The sequence below is a fragment of the Hyalella azteca genome, unplaced genomic scaffold (assembly GCF_000764305.2).
Source record: "Hyalella azteca isolate HAZT.00-mixed unplaced genomic scaffold, Hazt_2.0.2 contig3755, whole genome shotgun sequence".
Classification (NCBI taxonomy): Eukaryota; Metazoa; Arthropoda; class Malacostraca; order Amphipoda; family Hyalellidae; genus Hyalella; species Hyalella azteca.
In genome coordinates this window covers 122,288-142,096 of record NW_025933992.1, presented here as the reverse complement: position 1 = coordinate 142,096, position 19,809 = coordinate 122,288, and the positions used below count along the sequence as shown (strand labels likewise).

General features: G+C 44.3%; 1 protein-coding gene across 1 annotated transcript in view; it reads left to right on the top strand.

Annotated features, from left to right (window-relative positions):
- LOC108680244 (reelin) overlaps positions 1-19,809 on the top strand; it is a 79,802-nt gene that overhangs the window by 39,512 nt on the left and 20,481 nt on the right. Inside the window, exons 37-52 of the mRNA XM_047879756.1 lie at positions 736-906; positions 1,279-1,549; positions 3,039-3,136; positions 3,874-4,048; positions 4,594-4,865; positions 5,276-5,381; positions 5,654-6,108; positions 6,681-6,901; positions 7,016-7,160; positions 8,792-9,009; positions 9,716-9,817; positions 10,812-10,841; positions 14,573-14,683; positions 15,147-15,324; positions 15,825-15,982; positions 18,080-18,237. Of these exons, the coding sequence (XP_047735712.1) occupies positions 736-906; positions 1,279-1,549; positions 3,039-3,136; positions 3,874-4,048; positions 4,594-4,865; positions 5,276-5,381; positions 5,654-6,108; positions 6,681-6,901; positions 7,016-7,160; positions 8,792-9,009; positions 9,716-9,817; positions 10,812-10,841; positions 14,573-14,683; positions 15,147-15,324; positions 15,825-15,982; positions 18,080-18,237 (2,869 nt within the window). The remainder of the gene's footprint in view (positions 1-735; positions 907-1,278; positions 1,550-3,038; positions 3,137-3,873; positions 4,049-4,593; positions 4,866-5,275; positions 5,382-5,653; positions 6,109-6,680; positions 6,902-7,015; positions 7,161-8,791; positions 9,010-9,715; positions 9,818-10,811; positions 10,842-14,572; positions 14,684-15,146; positions 15,325-15,824; positions 15,983-18,079; positions 18,238-19,809) is intronic.

The window sequence follows — 19,809 nt, the reverse complement described above, 5'->3', positions numbered from 1 at the left end:
CGGGGGGCAGGAGTGTGGGTACGGCGGGTTGTTTTGTTTGGGGGGAGTCCTGTGGGATAATTGGCAGAAATCTTGCGTGTTGGCTGTATACAAGGGTGAGTCCAGCGTGAGTCCTTTTAACAGTAATAAAAGAACAGCATTTATTTTTTTAACAGCATTCATATTTTGTATTGGTTTTATTCCTACGCATTTGGTTTAAGATTAAATTTGGGACAACAAAGCTTCTGACATGTGGTGCGGAAGACATGGGAACAAGTGTTCATCACAGTTACACACCATCACAGTATACACGCCCTCCCTGATGCGATGAAGAAGATGTAGGGGCCTAATCATTATTAATATGTCGAATGATTAATATGAATATTAATATATGACAGTATTAATATGCATTAGGATATATAATAATGTTATAATTAACATAATTATTAATATGAAGACGTGTTGGAGCTGTTGGACCTGCAGCAAAGTTGTTGGACCTGCAGCAAAGTGCAGGTCGATGTGACCTGCACTTTGTCCATCGGCAGAGCGACTTGTTGCTTCGAAATTTTTGCTCTATTAGTTGAATTTGACGTTAGGAATCTATGTCCTATATGACGTTAGGAATCTATGTCCGTTGACGTTGGGAATCTATGTCCTTAAATTTGATCCCCAGTTATCCCGGACAAGACGTGACTTTATTCTTCCAGTCAAGGAATCACTGGCGCTTGTAAAAAAATAAAATGTTATCGCCTCCAGGGGCCAAGCACTTCGCGTGCGACTACGGGCGCTGCCGCCCCCCTCAGGGCCCCCTTCATCAGGTCCCCCCTCGTCAGGGGTTACTTGGGGGTTGGGTAACGTGTTTCTGGGGGACGCTTGTCCGTGGATGTGCTCAGGCCACGGATACTGCAATCAACATGGCGTCTGCAGGTCGTTATGATAAATTCTTAGTTTGCTGTTTAATAAAAGATGTCGGTTGATATTGCTATTTAATTAATATTTAATATGCATATTGTTGTTATTTGAATTCTAGATACCTAACGTAGCGTAAGTAACGTTCAAAGTGACGCAGATTCTGGAAATGATCCCACATTACATGATGAATTTGATGAAAAACATATGGCCGGTCACGTCGACGTCATTGCCAGCAATGTGCGGCCAATAGGGCGCATTATTGCTATCTTATTGCTCGCACATCAAGTCTCTGCCCTCGTGTCCCGCAACTGCAAGTTTGTCTTATTGCTCGCACATCAAGTCTCTGCCCTCGTGTCCCGCTATTGCATGTTTGCTTCGCGTCCCCAGTTGCGACCCTGGCTACTTCGGGGACGTGTGCGTGCCGGCGTCGGTGCTGCCGTGCGAGCTGCTCGACACCTTCAACCGTCACCACCATCCCCCCGTGGGGGGACGAGTGGTCCCCTCCTATAATTCCTCCAGCTTGAGTCGAGAAGCTGGTGGGGGAATGAGAGACGAGGAAGGGGATACATCGTCTCCCCATTGGTTGACCATGAGGGGAGCGAAGGAGGGGCTCGAATGTGGAGTGCTCATCGGTGGAGCTGCGCTCGTTTTTGTCGGGGTGAGTGATGGAAATTTGAGGACGAATGCGCCTGTAAATATGCGTTAAGTGCAGCCCTAAATGTGCGCTGAATGCAGTAATAAATGTATGTTAAATTAAACTGAGTATATTAGCTCAGTGGAGCTGTAAATATATGCTAAATGCACCTTTCGATACATGATGGATGCCTGAGATCCTAGAGTCAAATGCTTGAGATATTCCTAGTTTCAAACGCTCATTATACATTTTCCATCAAGAGGCTTGCAGTTGCTGCCTCAATGTTTCAATTTAACGTATTAATTTGATTATTATTAACAAAATATTATGGATATAAGTTTATGCAGGCAATGCGGACTGCATTGGGGTTAGGCATGCAATGTTATGCAAAGGACATAATATGAATTAATTCAGCTTATGAGTTGAGAGGATTTACGCTGGCTTTGGCAAAATGAAAATCAGTTTTCCATAAGACATCGCAGTGTATTTAATAAATTACGAATAACGTTTTCATTTTAAGATAAGAGGAAGATTATCCAACACTTAACATTGAGATTGTGGATTAACACAAGAACAAGCATTAGCTGTCGTGGATACTTAGCGAAAATTCTACCTTAAAGATACTCTGAAAGTTATTATATTGTCTTCACAAAACCAATGTTTGATAAATTGTTTGCTGGAGATGAGAGCTCCACGTAACAGGCCGCGGTGTGTAATAATTTAAAGTCTATTCAATTGAAGACGTAATGAACAATAGGTAAAAATGGTTGCCTATATCTTATCCGGTAAATGTCGCGCTTCTGTAAGTGTCGCTTCTGAGAGCGACCATTATAGAACCTCAGCCGCCAAACGATAAACTATTCTTTGTTTCCATCTTGATAGAGAACTTTTCCGATGAATGTTCTCAGTCAAGATCATCGAAGATAGGAACTGCATGATAAACATGATAGAACTGCAACAGATATGATAGACCGGAAGGTGTTATCAATATATCTATTGAAGAAAAAATGGTTGTAGCTTGGGGGGTAATTATGAAGAAACGATAATGCTGGTCAGGTGTTTTATATTTGCTTTTAAATCATTGGATGACCTGCGATTCAAGCAAATGAAGGATTCGATTACTCATGCAAGTAACAGTTCGCATACAATATTATTCAGACGCTATTTCCCTGGAGGTGGTCAGCTGTGGTGAACCCTTGATACAATGCTGTAGCTGACGCTGAACGACGGTGTTAAATAACAATGCTACGTTATCTCGACCCTGATGATGTTGCAGGCAAACTAAGTCAGGACAACAGCACTTGAGATAGCAGCTTCAACAACATAGGCTTCAACACTGAATAGTATTAACTTACCACTTGCTAATTCATATTAAATTTGCACGTAACTAACACCAAACTAACGATGCCAGCATACACAAGCAGCTGCTCATGTATACAAATATAAGTAAATCCTCCCAAAAATAATTTGCAAACAAACAGCAAAGAGAAGAACTAAGTCACGCGTCCTACAGGAGGGGACGCGCGAGGCCGTGACCTATGACCTTGACATGACCTCGGCACAGTTCCTGCAAGTAACCATCTTCCTCGGCTGCCCCTCCACCCGGCAGAGGTCAGGTCAAGTCCTTCCTTGTATCCGTGATCTATATTATTTTACAGTACTTCTCTTTAGCTTCACTTCTTGTTGTTTGTCTGTCTGCTAGAAATCTCATGATCGATATTGAACACACTTCTACCTGTCCAATCGATCTAAAATTTTGCACACTTGCGTAAAGTTGGAGACAATGCATGAATTAATTGACAGAATAAATAATTTTGAAAAATTGAAAAAATTTTAAAAATAAAATTAAAAATTACTTTTTTAATATTTGATAATATAATTAGAAATTCATTGTACATGTGCAATATCGGAGACACTGGATTCTTTGCAAGCGTTGTCTTTAAAAATAATTTTTAAACGCATATTTTTTATTTCTTAACTCGTTCTAAATTCTTAGCTCGCTCTCAATTCTTAACTCAGTTCTCAATTTCTTAACTCGTTCACAATTTATTAATCTGTTTAACATTTCTTAACTGGTACTTAATTTCTGAAATTTTTTTTTAACTCTTTTTTTCAGTTCTGAACTTGTTTTTCATTCATTAACTCTTCTCTAATTTTTTGAACATTTTTCCTGATTTTTTTGATTATATAATTTTGTCAGGTCGTTGTTGATTTCTTAGGATGCAGTCGAAGATAAATGTTTCGATTTACATATGAATCATTTTTAATTAATAAATATTGCTGAATATCATCCGTTATCTTCTGATGACCATGTATCATTGGCCGCCGATTGATCAATTCTGGATCAGTTGGGGTGAGGACTCGCCTGATGGAGATGACAAGTGGAAGCTGAAGGCAGCGCCGACGCAGGAGACCGCGGGAGGACCTTCCTGGATCGCAGAGGACGACTCCCTCAGCCAGAGGGATGAGGGCATCCTGGTGCAGTTCTCTACTGATGGAGGGATCAGCTGGACGCTCCTAAAGGTGAGGATTTAAAGATAATGGCCAATAATTGGCTATGTTGAACAATACTGGTCCATATTAGACCTGTCTCTTATACACATCTNATTAGGCCATGTCGGTAAATATTGGTCCATATTAGGCCATGCTTGTTAATATTGGTCCATATTGGGCCATGTCGGTATAAATCGGTCTATATGAGGCCGTGTTGATTAATACAGATTTATACCGGGTGATTTCGATCAAAATTGATCCATATCGGGTCGTCAGACCATTGAAATCCACTAACTTTTGAGTCGTCAGACCATTAAACATGAATTTTTGCTTACAAATGAAATTATTTTTATTTCAGTATTACATGAATTTACAATATTTTTACATGAATTAAGAGAATTTGGTTTCTACTTTTTCGTTTTTAAAGTTTGAACAGAAGCCAAACATGTGTTCCGTTCAGATCTGTTGAGCTCCATAAGGGAAAGTTATGGAAAAAGTCGCAAATAAAAAATAATACAAACAAAAAAATCACGTTTGCTAATCAATTTAATCTATGGCTAAACGACATATTCCAGGAGATCCACTTCGCTCCGTACCGACGTCCGCGGTTCGTCAGCATCGATCTCCAAGATTTCCCGATGTCGCAAACTAACTCCACCCGCTTCCGCTTCTGGCAACCCAATCACCCCTCGGTAACGGGGCTGCGGGCCTGGGCCATAGATAACCTCTACATCGGCGGGGCCCCTGTGGTCCCCAATGTTCTTTACGAAGACTTCAACGGGGCCCAGCCAATCAGTGACGCCTGGATCGACTGGCCCGGGGCAGAGATCGGGCAACTGTGTCCCACGTGAGACTAATTTAGTCCTGCGACCCGATGTAAAAAATAATTTAAGATTTGCTTTTCCACTTAATTATTTTTATTTTGGAATGATGCCTACACTGATATTGATTGACTATTAAGGAAAGTGGAGGAGGAACAATATTGCATACAATTGTGACAGCTGTGAGGTGATGATTCCCGCTTGTTGCAACGGTAGAGCAGGTGACCTGCGTCAGGTACACTCCTGATACCAGAGCAGGTGACCTGCGTCAGGTACACTTCTGATGCCAGAGCAGGTGACCTGCGTCAGGTACACTCCTGATGCCAGAGCAGGTGACCTGCGTCAGGTACACTCCTACTGATGCCAGAGCAGGTGACCTGCAGCAGGTCTATCCCTGAAGGCATGACATCATAAGTTGCACTCTCTGGCACGGCAGGGACTCGCGCAAGGCCCTCGTGTTCGGTGCGTCCACGGCCGGAGGACAGCGAGCTCTCTACTCCAGGGACGTGTCCATTTACGGCGATTCTGTCCTCCAGTTTGATGTGAGTGTTGGTAGTGGTATATATTTTTCTGTCAAATACATCTTTCTTCGTCGCTTACTTCTTGATTAATTAAATGTTATCAAATATTTGAATTTGCATGTACTACTGAGTTCGGTCCATTAGTTCTGATTTTGTATTTGCTGCGAATGCTGATAAGTTCTATTGTACTTTCTATTTTTTCTGCACCTTCGTGTCAATCAATTTTGGTGCATAAATTATTTTTCGTTTATCCACAAATTAAGTATTTTTCTCTCTCAATGTTGGTGACGCAGATCAAGATTGGGTGCGGCAGTTCGGAGCCAAGCCTGCACAACGTAAGCCTGCAGTACAGCACCGACAGCGGCGCCACGTGGCAGTCCGTCCGTGACTTGGCCACGTCCTCCGACTCTGATGAGTTCACCAGACCTCCCAGGGACACCCACATGCCCGACGTGCCCCAGGGATACTCGCTGCCAAGAGCAGCAGGCCGCCGGATACAAACTTTCGGGGAAACCTGGAATTATCTTGGAGATTTTGAGGAGCAAAATGATGATAGCTCTTTACGTGGGAGAAAAATTTCTGGTCGGAATGAGGCTGGTAATGGGCGTGCTGATGGGGCGGGTCTGCCCCGACACCGCGTCAGCCCAGACTGCCTGCACGAGCTGCGGGCGCCGTCGGTGTATTACTGGAACAGCGCCCCCAGCTGGCGGCGCGAGGTCATCCTGCTCTCCGCGCTACAAATATGCGGGTGAGGCTCGGTGAATGAGGCTTGATTTTGTTACCGCGATTGCAACTTGCCATATTCAAAAATTTTGTTTCGGGATAGTTTTAAAATATGTATGTATATCATTTCAATTTGTCAGCACTTTGCGCAAGTATCTGTTCATATTATTAGGGTTCAGGAAACTTTTTTCATTTGATTGGCCTTTAATGAAGATTTGCTTGCGTAGAATGCATAATAACCACGAATTTCTACACTCGTTTCTGATACAATTTGACTGCTTTTTATGCTGTAGTTTGTCTACAGAAATTCGAGTCATACTCAGCTTCAGCTTGGGTAATTATTGCCATATTTACAAGCGTCTTCTTTAGCAAAATTTTTTGAGCATTGAGAACAAGTTTGAAGTGTTGAATGATATTGTACACTCGCCAGGGCTCATTGTAAAGCTATCAAAGATCAGCGTTGGCTTAATTAACGCCTGATACCTTCACTCAGAGCTACTTGCAGCTTAATGCAGCTCTGTACCGTCAGCAACGTGCAGCTTAATGCAGCTCTGTACCGTCTGCAACGTGTAGCTTAATGCAGCTCTGTACCGTCAGCAACGTGCGGTTCCGCTGGATCGAGCTGGGCGACGACGCCCGCCCGCTGGTGTGGGCGCTGGACAACGCATACGTGGGCCCCGCGTGTATATACAACTGTAACGGCCACGGCCGCTGTGTTAACGGCGACACGTGTGTGTGTGATGGCCCCCACTACGACCAGGAGACTGCATGCTTGTCCTCACGCCCCAACCCCGACACCGTCAAACTCTCCTTCGAAGGTAACACCACGCACGCCTCACCACACTTCAGATGTGCTACTATTAAATGGAAATAAACAGTTTCTCTGTAAGAATGCGAGTTTCATTCATCAGCTGAGATTGTATGCGCCACAGATGACACCAACAGCCAGCTGGTCCAGAGGATCAGTGGTGCAGAGATCACAGCGGCATGCCCAGTGGTCAGCGGCAAGTCGCTCGTCTTCAGCGGGGACGGCGAGAGGATGATCCTTACAAATGATCTGGACACCAGCGACGTCAGGTGGGATAATGATAGATGATCTATAGATAATGGTAGCTGATCAACCGATAATGGCTGCTGATCTACTGAAAATGGTAGATGATCTAATGATAATTGCAGCTAATCAACCGATAATGGCTGCTGATCTACCGATAATGGTTGCAGATCCAACCATATCGGTATAACCAATAATGACCTTTCATTTCTTAAGCTTTTTTGGCTTAATCTTTTGTTCAAATTTCAACGATGGAAAATATTTAGTTCATTATTATTTTTTATTATTCCGTATAACAATTCAATCAAATTTATGATAATTGTACATATTAGTTATAATGAATGCCATAGGTTCTGAATTTTCCATACGATATTCGTCTCAGCGCGCGTGTTACGTGTGGGCTGTCATAGGACGGGAAGAAAGAAGTGGCCTGCGAGCTGCTCTTTCTAATTTTGGTTCAGTTATAGTGAAGACTAGTAACTACTGATCATGTTTCAGTAGATGTATGGCTTAGAGGCCTCTCACTAATGGGTATTTGACTGTTAATGCAGCCCATTGTATATCTTTTTTCATCGTCACTGTAACAGGTGTGTTTTAAATTGTCAATAGTTCTGGAATAAATAATTTTGAAACACGCATGTTGAATTTGAGAAACGGTGCCTTTCATCACCAAATACTACAAGTGATGACTTAGTAAATTCAGCCTTATGTGGCCATCTGATAATTAATTAAGGCAGTGATCGATAGGTATAGGTATATAATAGGTGTTAGGTATCTCTTTACCTATATTATACCAAGCATAAGTATAACAAGGTAAGGTAGGTTTTACGTTAGGTGGACGAAGGTTCGATCGTTATTTCATTGCTCATTTGGCTGATTTACAATATGCAATATTGCTGACTTGCTTTAAGCACGTGAGCTTCATTTAATAGAAGTTGATGCGTTGTAAGAGGACGACCGACCAGGCCAACGAGCCCTGCCAGGCCTACCAGCTATCGCGACGGCGGTTGCCGCGATTGGCGGAACCGCTGCGCCGAAGCCCCGTCACCAGGGCTGGCCGAAAGGGAATTTAGGGCAAAAAAACATGGATATATATATACTCCCGGCCGCCCACCGCTATATATATAGCTCCTTCACTTACTTTTGTAATATAAAATACAATACGGTGGAATAGTTAATGTTGAGGGTTTGGGGAATTATATAATAACGTTCGCCGACACAACTATAAAGCAATTATTAATACCGTAAAATATGAATATGTACAACAAATTAGGACTGAATTTAAGATGGTTTATTACGGGGACTTCATTAGAATTTAGAATGCATATTTTTACAGGACACACCGGTCTCGTGGAAATAATAACACAGATAATTTCTTTCACTCAATCTCGTCTCTCAACAAAGGACTGGAGACAGGCATTACTGCATGACTGTATAATAGATATTTTCACGACACGGTGAATGCATGAATGTAAGATTGATATTTTTACCACATCGTGAATGCATGAATATAAGACTGATATTTTACCACGTCGTGAATGTATGAATGTATAATAGATATTTTCACGACACGGTGAATGCATGAATGTAAGGATCATATTTTACCATATCGTGAATGCATAAATGTTTAATAGATATTTTTCACGTCCCGGTGAAGTGTGGTGCAGTTCTACCTGCGTCTGGGCTGCGAGTCTGCAGCAGAGAACCGCGAGCTGGCCGCAGCAGAAGTGCAGCCAATCCTCCTGCAGTTCTCTTCTGACGGAGGAGTAACCTGGGAACTCATCGCTGAGCTCACCAAGGACCTCAAGAACACCAGAGACCTCAGGACTACAACAAGCTCCATACACAGCTCGCATTTCACCGTACCTCTGCCAGGTATGACGTAGGATGTGATTCAAGGTATAAACATGTTAATTTGTCATAAGCTGTGCGTACCAACTACGTTTGTACGCACAGCTTGTGACCCAGGTGCTCTGGGTTCGATTCCCGGCATGAGGTGAGGATTTGACGGCAGCGTGTGATCACAAGAAAAAATATGTACTAAATCAATACAAATAATGCAATGGTCTAAAAGAAATATCCATGAAGATGAATCGACTTGGAGTGTTTTTGTAACGGATGATTTTTGCTTGAATTCAAGTTTTTTAATTAGACAATAAGTTCTATAGGAAAGCAGGAACCACGCTAACTTATTGCGAGAATTCCAGCTGCCGGAATTGCAGCAATTGGTTTTCATTCGGTGCATTTAGAATTTCTAATGTGCCATGCAATTTTGTCACCTGTGTTTGAGGAAGTTAAACTAAGGGAAGTTTGGTTTGTTCTTACTTTTATATTCGGTCATGAAAATGTTTGAATTATGCAAAGGTAGTTGAAGGTTGAATCATGAAAATGATTGATTAATGCTAAGGTAGTTGAAGGTTGATGAATCATGAAAATGGTTGATTACTGCCATGGTAGTTGAAGGTTGATGAATCATGAAAATGGTTGATTGATGCCATGGTAGTTGAAGGTTGATGAATCATGAGAATGGTTGATTAATGCCATGGTAGTTGGAGGTTGTTTGTGTGCTCGTCATTTTCAGACGCTGCGCGCACCAACGCCACGCAGCTGCGCTGGTGGCAACCGTCCGGTGATGGCCGCTTCGATGGCAGCTGGGCCATTGACGAGGTATTGCTAGTTTATTGCTGGGCCATTGATGAGGTATTGCTAGTTTATTGCTGGGCCATTGACGAGGTATTGCTAGTTTATTGCTGGGCCATTGACGAGGTATTGCTAGTTTATTGCCTGGGCCATTGACGAGGTATTGCTAGTTTATTGCCTGGGCCATTGACGAGGTATTGCTAGTTTATTGCCTGGGCCATTGACGAGGTATTGCTAGTTTATTGCCTGGGCCATTGACGAGGTATTGCTAGTTTATTGCCTGGGCCATTGACGAGGTATTGCTAGTTTATTGCCTGGGCCATTGACGAGGTATTGCTAGTTTATTGCCTGGGCCATTGACGAGGTATTGCTAGTTTATTGCCTGGGCCATTGACGAGGTATTGCTAGTTTATTGCCTGGGCCATTGACGAGGTATTGCTAGTTTATTGCCTGGGCCATTGACGAGGTATTGCTAGTTTATTGCCTGGGCCATTGACGAGGTATTGCTAGTTTATTGCCTGGGCCATTGACGAGGTATTGCTAGTTTATTGCCTGGGCCATTGACGAGGTATTGCTAGTTTATTGCCTGGGCCATTGACGAGGTATTGCTAGTTTATTGCCTGGGCCATTGACGAGGTATTGCTAGTTTATTGCCTGGGCCATTGACGAGGTATTGCTAGTTTATTGCCTGGGCCATTGACGAGGTATTGCTAGTTTATTGCCTGGGCCATTGACGAGGTATTGCTAGTTTATTGCCTGGGCCATTGACGAGGTATTGCTAGTTTATTGCCTGGGCCATTGACGAGGTATTGCTAGTTTATTGCCTGGGCCATTGACGAGGTATTGCTAGTTTATTGCCTGGGCCATTGACGAGGTATTGCTAGTTTANACTTTGGGCCCTGTGCTGACTTTTGCAGGTACTTTGGGCCTTGTGCTGACTTTTGCAGGTACTTTGGGCCCTGTGCTGACCTTTGCAGGTACTTTGGGCCCTGTGCTAGCCTTAACAGGTAATTTGGTCCCTGTGCTGACCTTTGCAGGTACTTTGGGCCCTGTGCTGACATTTGCAGGTACTTTGGTCCCTGTGCTGACCTTTGCTGATACTTTGGGCCCTGTGCTGGCCTTTGCAGGCACTTTGGTCCCTGTGCTGACCTTTGCAGGTACTTTGGGCCCTGTGATGGCCTTTACAGGTAATTTGGTCCCTGTGCTGACCTGCGCAGGTACTTTGAGCCCTGTGTTGACATTTGCAGGTACTTTAAGCTCAGTGCTGACCTCTGCAGGTACTTTGGAGCCTGTGCTGCTGACCTTTGCAAGTAACTCTGACCCAGTGCTACTCAGATAAATGGCAACAGACGCGCAACACTTTCCAAATAATTAAATATTAATCGATCGTCAGCTGAGTAGTGCCCTCGTTTCTCCCAAAGCAGCCCTTAACGTTCTTCTTCTTGGTCATCTTTAAAACTCTCTCACCATCCCCACCGTTAAGCACCATCTTTTTAAATAGCCCTGCGATCAACTTATTGACATGACTATTGCTTTTCTTCTTTACCGACCTCCTAGCAATCTTTACCTAGAGGCACAAATTCAATCCTGGCCATTCTGCAGTTAATGACATTCACACTGCGCGGTAGTCGATGTCAACCTGTCTAAAAACTATAAACTGTCGACTGCTCTTCTCGATGATCGCGGCTGCTCCCCTTCATCATACCCGGCCCGTGTGTTGTGCTATTGCTGCAAGGCAAATAAGCTCACATTTCAATCCCAATTTATGATCATGCGCTCGGAAGTTTATTAGTCATCGTTGGTTATCTCTACTTCCCTTTTCAACTTACTATTTTTTTTTTTACTACTCAATAGTGGTCCCTTACATCGCTGCCTGAACGATAATAACAATAATAATTGTTCCCTTCCCGAAGACCGAAGTTGCATAGATGGACCTGAAAAAGTACTTTACATGGGTCTCGAAATGATCCGCCACCAAGTAATTGTGAGTGACTCGACACAAAGCAAGAATACACCTCTCAGTCTCGATTTGCAATGGTCTCATTTTACTTGATGAACGCTAAAATGTCTTTTTAAGCCACTTCTCAATCCTTTATTGAAGCATCCATTCCTCTTCCTTCCTTCACGTGCCCCCAAAACTACAGGTATGTCACGCTTTTTCAAGCATTCGCAGGCACCGATTTCGGTTTCTCAAATGTTTCTCTCATACCATTTCGGTTTCTCTCATACCATCTCTTTCAGAATTACCACACTCCCATTTTTGGTCCTTCAATCAGCTCACATATAGTACCTCCCGTCTTTCGTGTCACCATTCCCAGTTTGAAAGACATCCAGAAATCGGTTTTGAGACTTTCCTTAAGATGCCTCAAGATGGCCTCCTTGGCCTTGAACCACACCGAGCCTGACGCTTTTCGCTCACTTAGACCTCGCATATTCGTCAAGACACAATATTCTCGATGAAAGCTTCATAAAGAATAGCCATTAGTTTCACTCTTAATTATTATTAGTTATTGCCTTATTAGCCAGTGGTGGGCACACCACTGGCTGGTATGCATACCACAACGGCCAGTGGTGGGCACACATTAGCCGTTCCCTTTCCTTAGTAGTTTTGTCAAATTTAGAAGTCACAGGCCTCGCTGGAGCGCCATCTCAGTAATCCTTCTCCTTCAACCCCGGCCGTCATGTCGTCCTATATAACCGCCAAGGTCCAGATGCCAGTCCATAACTACCAGTTAGGCCGCCTGATGCACGATACTGTTGCTTGCTTCTTGTTGCTGGTAGTATTGCAAAGGCAGACAATCAGGAATTGCGCACAAGAATACGTTCAGTCGTTTTTGAAGATCTCAAGAATGAAGTTTCCTCTTCTATAGCTCCTTTTGAAGGACCTTGTTCAACCTTGGTTCCACAATAAACTCTTCCGTCAGAGACTAAAATTCAACCTCGGCTCTGTTGCGTGATGGAAGTATCCTGCACACCTTCCTTCTTAGCTCGTCCTTCTCAATCCTGACGGTCTCGCTTTCAGATTCCAAATAATTTCTACCTAAATTATTTTTTCTGTACAAGTGTATAGCAACAGCCAGGGCGTCATTTTCAGAGAAGCCAAATGGACTTATTGGACTGGAAATATTCACTCGCACCATGAAGAATGGCGAAGACTACACTCTTCTTCTCAATTGCTCTAGATCAGTGGTTCCCAAAGTGGGCAATATCGCCCCCCTAGGGGCGGTGGAAAGATCTGGGGGTGCGGTGAGGAAGAAAGGGGCAGTAAGGAGGCGGCAGTCCGCGTAGTCGAAGTCAGAAGTTCCCATGTTTGTTTGACGATTTGTACACAACACGTGCAGAACATGGCTCCCACTCAAAGAAATTTTCACGAGCTAAAAATCACCGTTTAGAAGTTTGGAATTTATATTAAAAATTTCGTTCGAATTTGTTCAGTAGTTTGGAGGAAATTCTTTGATCACTGCGAATTTCGGCCCATATCGCCATATAACTCCCGAATGAAGGTGAAATTTAACATTTTTTCACGAGCTAAACAGCACCGTTAGGTCCTAATGAATACGTATTCCAAGTTTTATCGAACTGCGTTCATTAGTTTGGGGGATATTCCTTGGTCACTGAACTTGGAGATTGGCCGTGAGACCGGCTGCGAGACCGGCCACGGGTCCGGCCGTAAATTTGTCCGAGCCGTCTTGAATTTCTAGTGCTGAAACAATTAAAACTGTAATAAAGTATATTGGTTTGCTATACGGGGTTCTATTTGTGAAATACACATAATTTGTGTTTAACCTTTCTCTTTTAAAATTGCACCGTACTAAATATCAAGAAAGAGGCGTTTGTTTTTTATACGTGTCTGTGGGGAGGGGGGCGCTAGAGATTCACCGGGGAGGCAAAGGGGGCGCCAGCCTGAAAAAGTTTGGGAACCACTGCTTTAGATCTAGAAATAACCATGCAAATAACCATGCACAGAGAGAAATAGGTGGGTCTGGATGACCCACTTACATGAGTCAACCGCGTCCAAATATCGATGCACTTTTTAACTCACTTGCCCGATTTTTTTAGTCATACTGCCCCTTCAAAATTCAGGCATGACTCACTTGTGGCATCAAATCGCTCATGACGCCACCCGTACATGGAGACGTAGGGAGCATCTGGGTGTCAGAGCGATTTAACGATAAAAGTGAGTCATACTTGAAATGTTAAGGGCCAGTAATAGGTCAGTATGACCCACAAATTGGGCAAGTGAGTCGAAAAAGGACATCACTATTCGTACGCGGTTGACTCGTCAAAATGGGTCATCCAGACCCATTTGTTTCTCTCATTGTGCACACCGCTCTACCGCTCGCTTTTTTGGGCCTTTACTGCTCCTGCTCTATTTAATCCTATTTATTCAGCGTTTTGCGAATTTCAAGCATCACATGTTATGAAAGGCAGAGACTCTCTCCAAACTACTCCACACCTTTTTATCTTTTCCTCTTTTTCCACCACTTTCCTCATCTCCTCTTTGTGCAGACCAGCACTGTACTCTGTTCAGGCTGCGGTCTGCTTGACTTCACGCCATAATTTTCCCCAACCCACTCCTCTTTTGTTGCATTTTCAAGTCTACCTCCTGAGCCGCCCTCGAGCCAATACGTCGGCACTACAAACAACAGAATTGGCTGGTACAATCGATATTTAGCTGACAACTGTCGGTGTTTCTTGTCAATCAACTGACAACAAATTTTAATATAAGTAATCCGCGCATATTATGAAATAATAACGGGATTCAATTATTTGACTAGGACTTGTTCTCCTCATGCAGGATCTGGAGCCTGGCACTCCGCGGAGAGTCCTGACCTTGTTGGCACTGCCGGCACTGTCTTACAGTTCCAGCTGTCCACTAACTGCCCTCCTGACACTACTTCGTGCTTCGGTCAGAACTCGTGCAGTTACTCAGCAGTTGTTGAGGGTGACATTGACATATTAAGAGTGACAATTGCATTTGCTGTTTCCTTTGTTGTTTGTAGAGTTGTTATGAGTTATTATAACTGAAGTATTTGGAGGACATCCAGCCACTGGGTTAGCATTTGTTACAGCAGTTGTGTTAGGATTTACTGCAGCAGTTGAGAAATATGTTGGTGTTGCAGTTGTGCTTGTTGCTGCCTAAGTGCCCGCTCCTTAGTGCTAGTTGCTGCCGGCAGTGCCCCCTCCAGTTAGCCGAGACAACTGCATATTAACTGCTGCCCCATTTTGGCCTTATTATATATGCATGCTCAGGAATTGCGTTTATAGTTGCCACGTAAAAAGTTATATATTATACATATTACATAAATGATATATTATAAAAATTAGCAATGTACAGAATATGTGACAGAATATTCACCACTTCCACCCAGATATCCTGGTGGAGTTCTCGGTTGACTACGGCAAGCACTGGCACCCATGGTTGCCACCAGCCCCCTCCCCCCCCGCCCACAACCCCCTACTGGACAGCCCCCCCTCCTGGGCCTCCCCCCTGCACACATCTGACCTCCAGCCCCAGCTGGTCACCCTCCCCCTGCCTCCCCTCGCGTGGTTCGTACCATCCTCCCTCCATTATTGTTCCCTTCCATTTTTCCATTGTTTATGCTGCAATATTCTTCCTATTTTACACTCCATTATTCCTCCTCTATTATTTCGTTGGCCCTTGTCCATCCCCCCCAACCCCAATATACCTCCTCAGTTATTCCCTCTCCACGACTGTTCTGCCACAATCCCCTCCATTATTTCCCCTTCATATTTTGCCCTCTACTACCCCTCCTCTATTTTCCCACTACAATAATTCCACTTCATTATTTTCCTATATAATTCCCCAAATTCATTAGCATTATTTTTGCTCAACATCATCCCTCATCCGTTACTCCTCACCCGTCACTCCTCATCAGTTATTCCCACTCTGTTACTCCTTATCCGTTACTCCCACTTTATTAAACCCCCCAATTCTCCCCCCTCCGTTTAACCCCTCGATAAATTTCCCTTCATTTATCCCCCTCCATTCCTCCCCCCAATACAGCCCTCCTCCCCCACCTCCCCAGGTCACGCACGATGCGCGTGCGGTTCTCGCTCTCGTCCCCGCCGGGCGCGGCGCCCCCCACTTGGGCGCTGCCCCACGTCTTCTTCGGCGGGTGTAGCGGGTGCCACAACCGCGGCCGCTGTTCCCGCGACGGGTGTGTCTGCAGTCCCGGCTGGGCGGGTGAGGTCAACCTTCCTCAGATGATAGCTTAACCCTCTACCGCCTGACATGAGTAACCGGAGCAATATTGTCACGCGCCTACTCTCCAAAAAGATACCTGCTATTGAGCGCAAACTGACTTGCACTGATGGTTGCCGCCACGTACAACAACTTTAAAATGTTCTCTTTTGCGTACAAACGTCCTCATGGTGCTAAACTCAATAGTTTACGTATAATTTAAGTTGAAAGTTATGTTTTCGAAGAGTGACATACGGCGGTAGAGGGTTTAGGCTCTGATCGAGAACCGCGAGGCTGCGAACAGGCTCGGCTCTTCCCTATGAGTTTCTTCACAAATTAGAATAGACTTTACTCCACTCGTAAATGATATGGCGATATGAATTTTTCCATGCTTACCCAGCTATTTATTTACAAAAGGTGGACAGTAATAAAAAATATGTAAACCTTGTATTAAACGAGTTGTGATGAAGGTAATTTCAAGAAATTTTTAATAATAATGTTCATCAAGTCTGCGACTTCTACACTTTTTTCGAGATGTCAACGGGTTATAATTTTTATTCTCCACTGAATGGTATGCTCGGCATTTCTTGATCAGCCTTTTTGTTGTAGATATTACCTCCAAAAAACTATTTATGAACGAGCATGCTCCTACGTGAAATGAAAATCCCGTATATTGACTAGGCGTTGAGGAAAGTTTGAGAGGAAACAAACGTCATAAAAGAGGGGTGGCCAGGTCCTTGTTGTTCTCGGCGGTCTCCACGACGGGCGGTACGGAGAAGGGGAACTCAATGAAGGGCGAGGAATAATACGTGACCAGTGATCGGCCGAGACCAATTAATTCTAGCCGAGCGCTGGCCATTACTCGTCCACCTGATAGCCGCCCATTGCCCCAAAAAGGGGGCTGGCTCGGATATCATATATTACACAGACTACAATCTCATGAGTAGAAACTGGCCGAGCTAAGGACAGAACAAGGATTTCACAACGTTGTCGCTAATACTTCGTTCTCAGACTTCGCCGCAGTCTGACTACGAGCTTTAAAGAAGGGATCTGAGTAATGATCCTCGATGATACTCTGATTTATTTGCACTACATTCAGGTGGAAGAGGATACCCTGGACCTGTTGGGGAGGGATGATACCCTACCTGTTGGGGAGGGATGATACCCTACCTGTTGGGGAGGGATGATACCCTACCTGTTGGAGAGGGATGATACCCTACCTGTTGGAGAGGGATGAAACCCTACCTGTTGGGGAGGGATGATGTTTAAGCAATACAAGTTATAAGTTATAATGCTCTTACCATGAGGCACCGTGGGAAGTAATGCCTTCCAAAGGTCCATTACTTCCGTGCGAAGTAATGGACCAAAGCATATTACTCGTAAATTTACTTAAATTTCTAAGGTGAACCATAAAGTAAACTGTTCATATGATGTTTGGAGGGCATTTAATCGGCCAATCCTGTTCAGCCAATACTCTTCAGCCAATACTGTTCAGCCAATCCAGTCAGCGTCAGCCAGACTGAAGCTGACTAAGCGGAGCCTGTGTAGAGCGATAGGGGCGTGGGAGCAATTCTTCCTCGGAGTCCATTGTATGAGGAGGGCTGGTCAGGACCTTGTTGTTCACGGCGGTCTCCGCGGTGCGGGAGGCGATAGTTCTGCGAAGGGGCTGGCTTTGTTGTTGAAGGGTCTGCCTGTTATTCAAGTTGTTTGGTATGAAGACGGTGTAGACAGAGATGTCGAAAAGGTATGTGTGAAATTGAATGCCTCTTGGGCCTAAGTGCTTCGAAGGGAGGATCTTCAGACCATTCGCCCCCACCAGGCGTGTGTGTGTCCTGGTAGTACCAACTTAGGAAGGGAGTTGCCCAGCTGCAGTAGAATTGCTTGCCGTGCTGAGACCTAGTTGGTGCAGCTGATCCGTGAAAGGGAGGCATCCCTTCCTTCCGCGACTTCCTTAACGCGTAACGAGCTTTTTGTAACGAGTAACAAACCCCCTGCAACGAGTAACAAGCTTCTAGCGAGTCAAGATCCCCCTAATGAGTAACAAAGCTTAACGCCTAATGAGAAAGGAGTCCCCCAACGAGTAACCCTTGTTTCCTACAGGCTCCACATGTGCCAGCCCCACTGTCGCTTTACCGACGTTTCTGTCGGAGGAGTTCGACGGTGGCTTGACGGCGAGCAACTGGCGGCGGGTGGCGGGAGCGACGGTATCTTCCGAATGCGATGCTGGCGGGGCCGATGATGTGCTGCATTTTACGGGGGTACGTCAGGAGTGGGGTACGCAGGGCGTGCGGGGTGCAGGTTGAGGGATGTACGCGTGGTGGTGGGTGTTCGGGGTGCGTGGGGTGACGTTCGTGTATAATCGTTCGTGTTCAATCTGCAAAAAGTATGCAATACTTCATATGTCCATCAATAAAATAAATGACGGTTGTTCCTTCATCTGCCGTACACGGATCTTTGAATGTACCACTATAGCGGGTATACCGGTACCGCTATAAGCTAAGCGAAGTGCAAACAGGGAAACCTATGAGTAATTAACCAGCGGATGGCATGAACAGTGTTTTTGTGAGTGAGGTAAATTTTGCACCTGATTAATAAACGAACTGTTATAAGGCTAATTGCATAACATGATTTACATAATTGAATGAAGAATATTATTCAAGCAAATATTACAAATAGTATGAATATAATACGAGATATTTAAGGTCTTACCCAAACGTTGGCGGGCAAGGCTGAAGTGAAGTGACTGGTAACTTATCTAACCAAGAAAGAAAGTCAATGTATAAGAAGTTTGTATGGTTGGCTGACTGCTAACTATTTGAGGAAAAATGAACAAGAAAATGAATAACAAATATCGGTGGTCTCCACACCACCTCGTAAAACTTGGTCAAACTAGGGTTTAATATTAATGTAAACACCGTGTGCTGCATGTATGTGGAGATGAATTCACTGTTAGCAAAACAGAGCTTCTGGCAGTCGTCCATATTTAGCCTGCAGCCTTCTACGACCCAGTGCGGCTACCTCATTTTCCCTTCCCTTTAGCGCTACACACCCACCATTCCCTCTAGCGCTATACCCACCATTACCCCTTAGCGCTACACATCATTCCCTTCCACGTCTTCACACCCACCACTCCTTCTGCTCCTAGCAATCTTACCCCTCACCTTACTTAGTCTTACTCCCACCCTCACCCGTAATCTGACTCTCAGTACGACGTCCATCCCCATAACACCCCTTAACCCTAACGTCTCTCTTGCTCCTACCTCTGACGCTCACGTTGCTACTGCTCATGTCCCCACGGTTGAGGATCTGGAGTAAGTTTTGCCGTCATCATTTCCGACCTTTCTATCCTCCAAAGATGTTGATATAAACTTATGGCAGGCCACCTCTTAGGAAAGGTATTTGCAGGAAATTATATTGAAAGAAATGTAAATACGGAAAGAAGGGCGAAGGATGTACATTTTCACACCCCAAAATCTGCCATAAATTCTCCAACTAATGGCTCTGTCATCTATGAAGAAGCAAAATAGATAGGATTGCTAATTCCAACACCCCAATTAAGTTATCTTGGAGTGTCGTTATCGTGGCGCATATGCGCTCAGTCCTAAGTTAAAATAAAGGCACCGGTGTGTCCACTAAAGGATAATGATGTCGTTGAAGATTACTAGGGCATCAGTAATTTTACATCAGGGCATAGGGGAGTGTCAATTGAGTTTTGCGCTAAAATTGAGGAAAATAGACTAGAGGCAAGGTATGAACTAATTTTATTAAATCACTATTCATTCATCTTGAAACTGACTTTAAAGACTTCCGACCCTGACTTCTTCCTGGCA